At 58.9% G+C, this 13,473-nt stretch overlaps 2 protein-coding genes across 3 annotated transcripts in view; one reads left to right on the top strand and one right to left on the bottom strand.

Annotated features, from left to right (window-relative positions):
- Positions 1-318: 318 nt before the first annotated feature.
- On the top strand, positions 319-10,408 carry NR2F6 (nuclear receptor subfamily 2 group F member 6). 2 transcript variants are annotated; one of them, XM_007461003.1, is made up of 5 exons: positions 494-530; positions 621-780; positions 4,644-4,738; positions 7,763-8,347; positions 9,680-9,954. In XM_007461003.1, exons 1-5 carry the CDS (start codon positions 494-496, stop codon positions 9,952-9,954), a joined length of 1,152 nt encoding a protein of 383 aa, XP_007461065.1. The 2 variants fall into 2 exon arrangements, with proteins under 2 accessions (XP_007461064.1, XP_007461065.1); XM_007461002.1 differs by having other exon boundaries at positions 319-780; positions 9,680-10,408.
- A 2,364-nt stretch (positions 10,409-12,772) lies between these two features.
- Positions 12,773-13,473, bottom strand: part of OCEL1 (occludin/ELL domain containing 1) — a 1,449-nt gene continuing 748 nt past the window's right edge. Inside the window, 3 exon segments of the mRNA XM_007472246.1 lie at positions 12,773-12,895; positions 13,120-13,173; positions 13,401-13,473. The exon segment at positions 13,401-13,473 is cut by the window's right edge and continues 32 nt beyond it. Of these exon segments, the coding sequence (XP_007472308.1) occupies positions 12,773-12,895; positions 13,120-13,173; positions 13,401-13,473 (250 nt within the window).

Below are 13,473 nucleotides of genomic sequence, written 5' to 3'. Positions count from 1 at the left end.
CGGCGCGCGCCCGCCGCCCCTCCCCCCCGCCGCGGGCGGCCGAGCAACTTGCGGCCAAACTTTCCCCCCGGCCTCCCGCACTCGGATGGCAGCCCGCTAAGTTGGCCGCAGCCCTCGGCCGAGCGGCGGCCAGGCCAGAGGGCTCCCCCTGCGCAGCCTGGGCCGGGCCATGGCCCGAGCTCCCCCGCCGGGGCCCCAGGGCGGCGAGGCGCGAGTCCCCGGGGCCCCTGGCCAGCACCTCTAGCGCGCCCCCCCGGCCCCGGGCCTGGCCCCGCGCTCGCGTGGGAAAGTTGGCCTGGAACCGGCCCGACCAGTTCCTCCCGGGCGCGCGGACCGGCCGCAGGAAGTTGCTGCAAAACTTTTTTGGGGGGTGCAGCCGGGTGCCCCCCGCGCGCCGGGGCCGGATGCGCGCCGGGTAGGGTCCCCCGGGTCGAGAGGGGTGCCCCGAGGGAAGAGCGCGGAGGGGGCGCCCCGGCCCCGCTGCCCTGGGGCTATGGCCATGGTGACCGGCGGCTGGGGCGGCTCCGGTGGCGGCGGCGGCGACACGAACGGCGTGGATAAGGCGGGCGGCTACCCGCGCGCGGCGGAGGAAGACTCGGCCTCACCCCCCGGCGCCGCCAGCGACGCTGAGCAAGGCGACGAGGAGCGGCCGGGGCTGCAGGTGGACTGCGTGGTGTGCGGGGACAAGTCGAGCGGCAAGCACTACGGCGTCTTCACCTGCGAGGGCTGCAAGAGCTTCTTCAAGCGGAGCATCCGCCGCAACCTAAGCTACACCTGCCGGTGAGCCCCCTATCAGCGCACCGCCGCCGGGCACCCGGCCCCGCTGTGGGCCGGGCCTCTGACCTGCTCGGTCACCTTGGGCCTGGCGCTGACCTTCCCTGGGTCTCCACTTCCCGTCTGAGATAGGGGCACAGATCCTTTTCCCCCTCTCCATTACATTCCTGGGATTGTGTATACTGTCGGCGCTGTATCGATACAGGTCTCCCCTTCAGGTGGTCCCTTGCGGCATCCGCCCTAGTTACTTGCTCCCCCTTCCTCCCTTCCTTTTCTCCGGACAGGGGTCAGCTCCGCGCGGGGAGGGGTTGTGGTGCTGTCAGGGGTGGGTCCCTGACCCCAGGGCGTCCCTTCTCTTGGGAATCTCGGCGCGTGGGGTACCCCGCGGGAATCAAACGTGGAACTTGGACTGTGGGGCTCACAGTGTCCGGGGGCCATTGTCTGCGGCCGCGCGGATCGATACGGCGCGCCCTTGGGGTCAAATATCACTTCCAAAGTCGCTCTGACCACCGAGGCTGCGGCGGGAGCGAAACTGGGGTGGCACAGGGCAGCCTTCTTCGCGTGGGGGCCCCTGCTGTGGGGTTAGGCCTGCACACCGGGGGAACCCCCGCCCCTCCTCACCCCAGCCCCGGCTCACCCTGGGCTTTGGGTCACCGGAAGCTCCTGCTCGAGGTCCGGGTGGGTGGCGGGATTTGACCGCATCTTGGCTGCTCGCTCCACCCCCCCACCCCCAGCCAGGAGTTGGTGCAGAGCTGGGCTCCTGGAAAATCCCTGAAACTTTGGTCCGCTCTGAGACAGGGTGGGCGTGAATGTTTCCAAGAAGAAGCCCTGGACTGTCCTAGGTTGGAGTCCCCACTGACAGGGTGTGGCCGTGCTAGCTTCTCTCCTTAGTTCTGGGGCATTAGGTCTGGGGGGAGAAGCCGCTGGCATTGAGTGTCCAGGCCAGGGCTCCTTTTCCCACCACTCTTTGGTGAGCCTCCTTTTGCTGCATTGACAAGCCCCTACTCTGCATCCTCCAGGAACATGCTTGGGCTCTGTAGAGCCAGTTTGGAGAGTCCCATTTTCCAGATGGGCAAAACCGAGGCCCAGAACGCTCTTGGTGCCTGCCAAGAGAGACCCTGCTCCAGTTGGGGCTTAGCAAGGGGAACTGTGGGGTTGGGAAGAGAGGGGCAGCTGAGTCTGGGTCAGGGTGTCCCCAGCGAGAGCTGCTCGTGGAGGGCTTGTTGGCAAGGCCACTGGGCGGAGCCCCGGGCACCTGAAGCAGGAATTTGGCCCCAGGTCCAGCCTGTCTGGGGTGGCTGTGTGTGTGGGGGAGCTGGCTTAACTCTCTCCTCCAGTGCTAACTGGGCCACCAGACTTTGGCCTCATTTTTGCTGCTGGAATAACTGCCTGCTCTCTGGCCAGGTCTTTAGGGAGGGCAGAGGAGGGGCTCAGGTAGTTTTGGGGTCCCAGAGGCTCCCTGAGAGTGGGAGCAGGGAGCACCAAGGTCGGGGAGAGGGGCCATGGTTTGGGGCTGGCAGGTTCTTCAGGAGGTCTCTGCTGTGTGACCTGGTGAAGTCACTGCTTCTCTCTGAGCCTCAGATTGATTGAGCCAAGTCCCCTCAGGGCCTGGCCTGGGTGATTTGATGCTGGCCCCCTAGAAAAGACCCTAACTGCAAGCCCAGCCCTCTCCCAGTTTGGGGGAGACACAGGTGTCCCCAGCCTGTGCGGTGTGGGTTGGGCCAGAGGGAGGGATGGTCTGGGGTCCCAGGACGGAACAAGGGGCTCTGCCTAAGGGTCAGAGAAGAAGGCCATCGGAGGTGGGCCTTGAAGCATGAGGGGTTTAGCAGATAGAAGCAAAGGGCACTCCTGCAGAGAGTGTAGCTACAGCAAACACTCAGTGGCAGGTTTGGGGAGCAGTGATGTAAGATGAGACCACCCAGGCATAGGAGAAGTTAGAGGTGAGTGGGTCTGAAATGCTGGACTGAGGGCAGTGGGGAGCCATGAAGGGTGTGTGAGCAAGAGAGGGCTATGATCAAATTGGACTGGAAGCCAGAGAGCCCAGGGAGGAGGTTGAATTGGACTGTGGGGTTTGGCAAAGCATGTGCTCTTTAGGTGGGATAACAGGTAGAACTTACTGTTTCCTCATCTGGAGGGACAGAAGATCTGTCCTGACTCTACAACTGGGGAAGTTGAGGCAGAAGGCTCAGGGCCTCCCCTGAGGTCTGAGGGCCCTGAGCCAGGCTCCTGCCTGCCTGCCTGCCTGCCCCAAGCCTGGCTGTTTCCACACGGCTGCCCAGGACCCTCCCACTGCATGCCTGCTGGGCTTTGTTCTGGTTCTGCCTGAGCTCCCTTTGCCCTAGTAAGGCCTCTTCCTGGGGGCTCAGGCTGGTGGGACACAGAGGCCTGGGCTCAGGCTGGCGCTGCAGGACACAGAGGCCTTGCAGAGCCTCAGCTCTCCTAAATCTGCCATTGGGACTCACAGCTGGGGCTTGGGTCTTGACGCCCTCCCCCCATGCCCCCAATTTCTCCAGAATGAGTGCATCCCATATAGAATTGGCCTCTGGCCTCCCATTTTCAGATGAGGAAACCAAGGCTCAGTGGAGAAGTCACAGCCCAAAGATCAGGGCTGGGTGTCTGCAGTTGAGATGTGTTTGATTTTTAACTTCATTAAGTGTTTGTTTTACTTTGTGACTGACTGTCTCTAGGTACTCTCTTGGTGCCCAGCTGGGACTCCAGGGTGTCTGCCCCAAGCCTGGGCCTTAAAAGGCCCTGAGCCCAGGGTGGAGAGAGATAGGGACGGAGCACAGGGGCAGGGGCCAGGGGGAAAAGATGATGGGGACATTTGAAGAACAAAGGCCTGAACCTTCCTGCTAGGGACTGACCCTGGATGGGAACTCATTGCCTCACAGGGCGGAGCCACCTGTCCCATCCCTGGAAGAGGCAACAACAATCCCTGAGGGCCACCCAGAGGAAGCTTCTTGGACTCAGTTAGGAATTGGACGTTCTTTCCAGAGAAGGGGTTTGGGATCTTAAAGGGGTACAGGAGTTCATTTGTTCATTCACTCATTCGTTCGTTCGTTCGTTCATCGTTTGTTCGTGGTGGCCTTGTGTAGGGCAGTAATGCTGGGTCTCCACAGTCCTGTGACCCCGTAGACGACTGGCCTGGCTCCTAGTCTCTTAGTCAACTCACAAAGCCTTGCTTCCTGACCATGTTCCTTCTCTGCTCTCACACTGCCTTTGGGACAAAGAACCTGACCCTTGGCCTGACAGTGACTAAGTAAAGTGAAACTGTTTAGGCCTTCATATTTTGGCATTTCCAGCCTTTTGCACTTGTTGCCCACTCTGCCTGGAACTGCCTCTGTTTCCCTGGGGAACTTCTGATCATCCTTCAAAACCCAGTTCCAGGGCTTCCCTGGTAGCGCAGTGGTTGAGAGTCTGCCTGCCAATGCAGGGGACACGGGTTCGTGCCCCGGTCCGGGAAAATCCCACATGCCGCGGAGCGGCTGGGCCCGTGAGCCATGGCTGCTGAGCCTGCGCGTCCGGAGCCTGTGCTCCGCAACGGGAGAGGGCACAACAGTGAGAGGCCCGCGTATTGCAAAAAACAAAAAAAACAACAAAAAAACAAAAACCCAGTTCCAACATATCCACTCCGGTGTGCTAATCTGCTTTGCCACAGACTGCTCTTCATCTGTGGCACTCACCCGAATTGTCCTTTCCTCTTTGCAGGCCCAGCCTCTGTGCCACTTTGGGGCCATTGCCCAGCCGAGGTTGGGGGGGGGGGCGCTGGTGGTTCTCAGGGGCAGCCTTCAAAGGCGTCTCACAAGGTGGCTCCAGGGGCAGGATGTGGGTGTCACGGTAACCCCCATGGTGACCTCTGATGCCCACAGGTCCAACCGTGACTGCCAGATTGACCAGCATCACCGGAACCAGTGCCAGTACTGCCGCCTCAAGAAGTGTTTCCGGGTGGGCATGAGGAAGGAGGGTGAGTACCTGCTGGGGTGGTGCAGGCAGGGGATGAACAAACGGCCTGCCCTTTGCTCCTTCTTTTGGGGTCTGGGAGCTATGGAGGGCGGGGTCTGGTGCCTGCTAACCTCGTTACCACCAATGATCCTGAGATCCCGTGGGCCTGGGTTTGGCCCTGGGCTGGAGGAATCCAATTATCCGTGGCTGTCTGGTGGCTGCTGCAGAACTGGGATGCAAGGGACTCCCTGACTCCGGCCCATTTTAGAATTGTTCTTCCCCCACCCTCCCCAGTTCCTCCCCAGGCCCCACCCCGGCCTTAGAGGCAGGTTCCCTGGCCCTGATACCCTGGTGACCCCCCTGCCCTCTAGCCAGGCTACCACTTTCTGAACAAGGATGTATTTTTTTTATTTGATTTGCTTTCCCTCCACCCTCCACCCTCCACCCCCTGCCTTGTGTTTGCCCAAGGCAGGAACTCACCTGACTAAGGCCAAGGGCAGCTTACCTTTCCACCTGACCGGGGCACTGGGAGCCAGAGGGAGGCCCAGCCTCTTGTCCTTGCCCTGGGGACTTGGGTGGATACATGCGGGGCAGCTGGGTCTAGAACTCCACCAAGCACTCTTAGAATTCAAGTGGAACCCAGAGACTTGTACATGGATGTCTGGGCTTGGGAGCAGAATCTGGCCCATTTCAGTGATGGCCCCTGTGCTGGGCTTCATGTCTCTGCCTGGACTCTCATGAGCCAGGCCAGCAGTTCTTCCCTGCATCTAACCTGAGTCTCTCCTGCTCTAAAGATGGTTTCTCCTCTGCTGGGCCTCTGTGGGAGAAGCTGGGACAGCTGCTCAGACTCTTTCTCTTAAGACCGTCTCGTCACTCCCTTTGGTCATTTTAAGTGTGGGGGTGACTGTCTCTCCGCGCCCGCCCCCCACCCCTGCCAACCTGGATTTTACCTCCACTTGTTGATCTGACCTAAACTCCTGATGTACATCTTATCAGGGCTTCAGATCTCCAGAGTCTCGGGGTGGAAATAATAATCTCAGGTCATGCCCCAAGCACAGCCCTATCTCAGGGCCTTTGCACAGGTTGTTCCCTCGGCCTGGAACGCTTGCCCCAGTCACCTGCATGGCTTCCTCCCTTGCCTCCTTTAAGATTTGCTCAAACAACACCTCCTCAGAGAAGCCCTCCTGATTACCCTTCGCCACAGCCCCCTCTTTATTTCGGGCCATCTATCTTGCTTTATAATTTACTTGCTCCTCTATTAGGATGTTCTGCTCCTCAAGGTCAGAGACTTTTGCCTGTCTTGGTTTTTGATATATCCCCAGTGCCTAGACCAGCCCCGAAACCCATAAGGTGCTTAATAAATGTTTCTTGGCTTGAGTTACTATCCCTTTAGCTCTTACTAAGTGCCAAATGCTATTCTAAGCAAGTTAGATACATTCTCATGTAAATTCAGTGATTGTTCTCATCATCATCACCATTTTTATTATAAACTGCATTTTTTATAAATGGGAAGACAGCACAGAGAGCAATAGAACTGTGGTTGGGATTTGAACCCACAGTCCTGGCTGAATGAGGAGGAAGAGCTGGGGAAGGGGTTCCCAGAAAGCGGAACAGCAGGTGCAAAAGGCCCTAAGGTGGAAACGTGGCTGGATGATGGAAGAATGGTGGGGGTGGGGTTTAAAACCAAGTGGGCCCGGGATTGACTGGGATTCACTCTCTCTCGGGCCTCATCTGGCTACACCCATTTGACAGATGATTCTGAGACTTCGAAATCACATGGAGCAAGGCTTGAATCCAAGCCTCTGTTTCCCTGATCAGCTCTGCTAGCCCCTGGCTCCCACTTGCATCCCCCTCCCCATCTGCTTCATGGTGGGTTGACCAGAAGTTCATGGAGGTGGTGAGATAGGGCATTCCACCTCATTAAAACTCATTAATTAGTCTCTGCCTGGCACCCAGCCCAGTCAGCCCCTCCGCCCCTCCCACTGTGGCACAGGCCAGGCTGGCATGCAGCCACCTCTCCCCTCTTTGCACCTCAGCTTTCCTCTTCTCACCAACCCGATCACTGGGGGCACTGGCCAAGGCCAGCAATTGGTCCTCCCCCCTCATAGGCAAGGCTACTGATGGAATCAAATGTTTACTGAGCGCTTGCTACTGGCCAGGACTCCACTCTTAGCACTGAGGTCACTGCAGAGATCCAGAGAGATGAGACCTGCTCTAGGGGGCCATGACCTGGAGGGTGGGGCTGGGAGGTAGGGAAATATCCCACCTCCATAGGAGAGATCAGTGCTCAGCCCATACTGATCACTTGTTTTAGGGGTAGGCTGGCCATGTGCCCCAAGTCCTAGGAAGGAAGGTGATGGCCCCCTGGACCCATTCTCAGGTCTTGGACTCCTATGATTGACAGATGAGGACATGATTGACAGGTTTAGTCTCCCTGGCTGCTGAGGAGAGCTCACACAGTCCAGTAGGAGGGGCCAGGTGCGAATTAAATTAGCCCTCACCCAGTGGCCCCATTCCCACCTGGGGAGTTTCCCCCACCCCGTCCCAGGGTCATGGCCCTTCTCTGAAGGAAGAAGTTGGATGGTGGCTGGACATGGACTCAGGCTGAGGGCACAGGGCAGAGCAGGGTGGGGCATGCAAGACCTTGGCCTCTGTCATCCCAACAAGCTTTGTGCCCATGAGGTGGGGACTGGGGGTCCAGGGAAGGGCTGAGCTGGGGGGCTTGGAGGGGAGGCGGCTGAGTGACCCTTTGATAACTTTATCTCCTTCCTTTATTCCTCCCTACTTGGCCCCCGCCCACTCTCTCCGGGTACCCACCTTCCCCCTCCTTCCTTCCCTCCCCACTCCCTTTTCCTCACACCCCACTCACCCCTCTCTGGTTTCCCGTGTTCCTCAATCCCCTTCCTATCCCATTTTCGTCACTCCCTCTCTCCCATCTCCTGATTCCACCCCTCCCTTCTCCCCTCCTCCCTCTCCTGTCCCTCCCTCATTTCCTGCGGGGCTGGCTATCTCCCCTCCCCCCCCCATCTCCATCTCCCCCTCGCAGCGGTGCAGCGCGGCCGCATTCCGCACTCGCTGCCTGGCGCCGTGGCAGCGTCTTCGGGCAGCCCCACGGGCTCTGCGCTGGCGGCGGCTGGCGGAGACCTCTTCCCGGGGCAGCCGGTGTCGGAGCTGATCGCGCAGCTGCTGCGCGCCGAGCCCTACCCTGCGGCGGCTGGGCGCTTCGGCGCGGGTGCAGCGGGCGCGTTCGGCGCAGGGGGCGGCGCAGCGGGCGCGGTGCTGGGCATCGACAACGTGTGCGAGCTGGCTGCGCGGCTGCTCTTCAGCACCGTGGAGTGGGCGCGCCACGCGCCCTTCTTCCCCGAGCTGCCGGTGGCTGACCAGGTGGCGCTGCTGCGCCTCAGCTGGAGCGAGCTCTTCGTGCTGAACGCGGCGCAGGCGGCGCTGCCCCTGCATACGGCGCCGCTGCTGGCCGCCGCCGGCCTGCACGCCGCACCCATGGCCGCCGAGCGCGCCGTGGCCTTCATGGACCAAGTGCGCGCCTTCCAGGAGCAGGTGGACAAGCTGGGCCGCCTGCAGGTCGACTCGGCGGAGTACGGCTGCCTCAAGGCCATCGCGCTCTTCACGCCTGGTGAGATGACCTGAAATGGGGGGCTCTGAGGCCGTGGGAGGGGGCTGGGAGGGAGGGGTGCGACCTAGATCCTGACCCTGGCCCCGGCCGCCTTAGCCCTCCACTCCCTGATCCACAGCTAGCCAGACTTGTGTCCCTGAAAGCGCCTTGAGCGTTGATGGGGGACAGTGGGGGAGGTGATGCAGGCGGTGTGACACCCTGATGGCCCCACCCCCGATCCCAGGTCTCCCTAAGAACTTCGATCCCTGTTCGGACCCGTGACTCACGGCCCCACAGCCTCTCTCCCTGATTCCCAGGCTCCCTGAGACCCCCCCATCCTTCACCCCCTCATCAGGGTACTCATCGTGCTCAGTGGGCCCTGACAGCAGAATGACAGGTGCGGGGACGCGGGAGGAGAGATCCCCCCCACCTGGTTCTGGCCCTCATTCCCTCATCTCTGTTGTCCTCCCCAAATCCTCTGACCCTCATCTGCCAAATCAGGGTTTTCTTCTTGTTACTGACCACTTATGGAGAGCTCCCAGGCAGGGGTGCCCTGACACCTGGTTCTGGGTTCCCCTGGGCTCTCCACTCCCAGATTCCTGGGCCCCTAGACCTCTGACCCAGGGCTCCCAAGCTGCCCCCTGACCCGCCTCCAGGGGCCAACCCTCGCTGAGCTGGAGAGGGTAGAGGGTGTGGCTTGGAGCCCCTCCCATCGAGGGGCGGGACTCCGAGCGGAGCCGTGTGCTTCCTTACGTGTCTTTGGTAACCGTCCAGCAGCCAAAGCCCTGCTTTATACCAGGGAGTGGTGCAGCTGGCTCTGCACTCTGGAAGGAGGCCCCACTAGGTGTCTCCTTGGGGCCAGGGATGCGGGAACCAGACACAGGCTACTCCGGGAGGTGGCTTTCATCCAGTAAATATGGTTTGCCCCTCCTTATTTCCCCAGACTTTCTCTGCCCCCATTCATGGGGCTGTCATCTTCACTCACATCGCAGGTCCCTCTGGGGTGTCTGAATACCCCCTCTAGGCTTTGCTTTCCTCCCCAAGTCCCGTCCCCAGCCTCTTCTTCCCCTTGAGCTTGATTAGAACTTGTCTCCCTGCTAAATGCTTTAGTCAGGGGCCCTCCACCCTTGAGACATTACTGCCTGCACCCGTGTGTCATCGTCCTTGGATGAAGCCACCTTAATATTTCTTGAGGACCAACACTGCCATCTGTGCCCTAGGCCCCCATCTCCCACCTCCTGAGTGCCCTCCTTCTGTATCAACAGCCCTGAGTGGTGCCCCCGCTCCCCCGTCAGCCCTGGGGTCCTGTGTCCTCCCGCCGCCTCCTCTTCTGACCTTTCCCTTGTCTCCCAGATGCCTGTGGCCTCTCAGACCCAGCGCATGTGGAGAGCCTGCAGGAGAAGGCCCAGGTGGCCCTCACCGAGTATGTGCGGGCCCAGTACCCATCGCAGCCCCAGCGCTTTGGGCGCCTGCTGCTGCGGCTCCCTGCCTTGCGTGCCGTCCCCGCCTCCCTCATCTCCCAGCTGTTCTTCATGCGCCTGGTGGGCAAGACACCCATCGAGACGCTGATCCGAGACATGCTGCTGTCGGGAAGTACCTTCAACTGGCCCTACGGCTCGGGCCAGTGACTGGACAGGGCCGGGTCTGCAGACCTCCACGGACACATATGCTCAAGCCTCCAGTGGGGGCCCCCAGGCAGAGGACCCCGGCTTCCCTCCTCAGACTCCTGTTTTTTAAAGACTGTGAAATGTTTGTGTTTTTTGTTTTCTAAGTGATCATGAAACCAAAAAGAGACTGTCTAGGCTCCAGCCAAGTCTTCCCCAGAAGCCCTGGTCAAGATGAGGGGCGAGACTGAGGGTCCAACCCCAGGACAGCCGTGTCCCTTGGTGCCCCAAGCATGTACTCATGGTGCAGTGGCTTCTCTGGTGTGATGGACAAAGTCCTGGCATCTGGACTGGAGGGGCAGCTGCACCCGGGCAGGGGTAGCGTGTACCAGGCGGATCCTCTGGACACGTAATCCCCGTTGGACACTACATGATGGATGAATCAAGGCCAATAATAAAGAAGTTTCCTACCTGCACAGCCTCTGTCATCTTGGTGAGGGGAGGGTGGCACGGAGGGCGCCCTACCATGGATACCCACTCCCAGCCATCTGGAACACCCACAACCTAAAAACAGCCCTACTTGCTGTTTCTGTTGGACAGTTTTGTGGGGAATCTGCAGCTGGGGGCAGGAAGGGGGGCCCGAGGTCAGCCAATGAGTCTGTAAGAATTGAGCTTAGCAGATGGCTCAGGTTTGAATTCAGATTCTGGCTTAGGAGGGTGAGCCTCATAGATTAACATAAGCCTTAGACCAAACACTTGTTTCTTTTCTTTTCTTGGCCGTGCCACACGGCTTGCAGGATCTTAGTTCCCTGACCAGGTATTGAACCCCGGACCCACGGCAGTGAAAGTGCCGAGTTCTAACCACTGGACTGCCAGGGAATTCCCTTTATTGTTTTCTTTGGTCGGCCCTTAATCATCTGGGCCCTAGTATCCTCGGGAGAAACATCTGGGGCTAGTTTTGTCACATGATCTCAGCCCAGACAGAACCCTCCATTTCCCTGGCCACAGCGACTGCTTTAGGGAGGGCACGTGGCCCAAAGCTGGCCAATGAGATTCAATGGCAGGGTTGGGAATTAGGAGGATATGATTAAAGCAAAGCAGAGCCAAAAGAGAAAGACCAATTCCCCTGCATCAAGCCATACCTGAAACCCTTGGGTGTTTTAAGTTCCATGAGCCCAGACTTCCCCTTTTGTGCCTGAGCCAGTTTGAATTTGGTTTCTTCTCACATGTAACTAAAAAAACTCCTGTTTTGGAAATTGGCACTTGGAAGGTGAGGACCTCCAAGGACAGACTTTGAAATGTGGACTTGAGTTGATGTGGAGTGATGCAGCACCAGGGAGCTTGCCACCCTGTCCTCGGAAGTTTGTGGCTCAGCTCTTTGGTGGGAAAGGCACCTATGGAATGTATTGCCAGGACTGTGGCTCTAGGGGATGGCTAGAAAGGGCCCAGATTGTGGTGGTGGGTGGCACCTGTTGATCCTGACAGGTCTTGTCAGGCAAAGACAAGCCCTTTATCAAAGATGCCCGTTTAAACACAGTGAGCAAAGAACTCCGGTCTCACCCTGCAGGCTAGGCCAGTGCTCAGCCCTAAGGCAGTCCCAGTCCCCCAGAATGCTCTCCACTGGCATCCCAGGCTCCCCCATGTCTGTCTTGGAGGAGGTCTGGGAAGGTGGGGAGGAAAGAACGAGGGTCTCTTGGGTATGCCCTGTTCCCAGAAGGGGACTGAGGTGGGAATGGGATGGAGAGGCTACTGGGCTCTCCCATTGGTGGCTGGGCTGGTTTCTAATCGGTGGGTGTTTTCTGAGCTGTACTGTGCGTAAGTGAATGTCTGTCCATTCCAGTTGGGATGGACAGCAATGCCCCATTTCTCAGATTCACAGAACATCTGTGGACTGACCAAGACCATGATATTTGTCCTGCTTCCAGTCGGCCAGAGACTTGGATGCCTGTCCAGGCCTGTCTGCTGAACTCCTACTTCTCCTACAAAACCCTACCCATATGGCCTCTTCGGCAGGAAGACATCTTGAGCCTCCCTGGTTGTTAGGACTCTGCTGTCTGGGTCCAGCCCTCTGTCATTGCTCTGTCACACTGGGCTCTCTTCCCTGAGGACGTGGGTTCCTTGAGGATCAGTCCTGGGACTGAGGCCTCTCTGTGACCCAGTGGCTGGCACTGCCTTCCCTGCCCACAGTCTTCCTGACTGTCCCTTTTCCCTGTGACTCCCCTGGGAGGCCAAGACTCAAAGTAGCTGCTGGGCCACCATCACAGGGCCCCACACAGAGCCTGGTGCTACCTGTGTCCCATCCACCCTACCCAGGGCCTGGCATGCAGTGGACATCAGGGGACCCTCCTGGCCAAGGAGGTGATGCTAGATGTCAGCCCCTCTGCTTCCCACTTGAAGGCTCTTAGAGGAGAGGGAGTGCCCCCAGACAGACTAGGGTTCACAGCTCACCCAGAGATCCTGGACAAGTCCCTTTCTCAGAACCTTAATTTTTTTCCTCTGGAAAATGGAAGAACAATTTTTTGGTGACAACGAGTGAAATCAGGAGTTTCAAGCAGCTGTCCACAGTCGGTATTTAGTAAGTGTTTATTCCACTGGGATGAAGAGCAGGACCTCTTCCAGGGGATGGGCTGAGATCTGGGATCTCCATGGGGGTCCTGGAGTAGGTCCTGAGAAGCCTTCCTGGAGGAGGGACCATCAGATCTCAGCCTCAAGGGCGAAGGCATCTGAAATCAGGGACGGCTACCCCAGGCGAGGCAATAGCAAGGCCAGGAGGTAGGAAGAGAAGCAAGGGCAGGGTGGCACCCCGACTCCAATGTTTCTCTCTGCCTGTTTGCCAGGACGCTCAGAAGTACACAGAGCCCTCGCTGTCTCCCTGGTCATCGAATTTCCGGATCTGAGTCTTGAGGTGCCTCAGTTTGCCCTTCAGGTAGTGGCAGCGAGCCTGCTTGTCCAGGAAGCTGGGGTCCTGAGCAGGGCAAGATCCAGGTAAGTCCTTGTGGCAGTCTGGCGTATGGCTCTCAAGCTGCTTGAACTTTTGCATTTTCCTCTCTGAGCCTCAGTTTTCTTTCCTTGAAACTGGGCAGGCACAAGTGTCCCAGCCTCCTGGGAGTGTGTGTGTGTGTGTGTGTGTGTGTGTGTGTGTAGGGGGGTGCAAAGGACAGGCTGTAGGATTCAAGAGGCATGACTCACCAACTGCTTCTTCTCAAATTCCCTCCAGACACGGGCAGCAACATGGGCCTCCTTCTGCCAAAGAAGGAAGGGGGTGCTCAGGGAGCACCCAAGGAGGGATGGGGAAACTGAGGCTCAGACAGACAAAGTGGACCTTGTCAAGGGCTGATCTTGGCCCATGTGCTATGGTGCCTGCCCAGCCTGGAGGAGGAAGAGGCCCAGAGATCTGAACCCAGTGGGTTTCCAGAGGCCTGGGCTACCTGGAAGGGTTGTAGGATGGGGGTTTCCACCTGGGTGCTAACCTGGCTTCGGGGTGGGGGCAGTGAGTTCAGCAGGGCCTCCAGCTGCTGGAGCTTTGCCTGTGCAGAGACCACC

Source organism: Lipotes vexillifer, unplaced genomic scaffold (assembly GCF_000442215.2).
Source record: "Lipotes vexillifer unplaced genomic scaffold, Lipotes_vexillifer_v1.1 scaffold469, whole genome shotgun sequence".
NCBI classification, from domain to species: Eukaryota; Metazoa; Chordata; class Mammalia; order Artiodactyla; family Lipotidae; genus Lipotes; species Lipotes vexillifer.
This window is presented reverse-complemented; position numbering and strand designations above follow the sequence as displayed.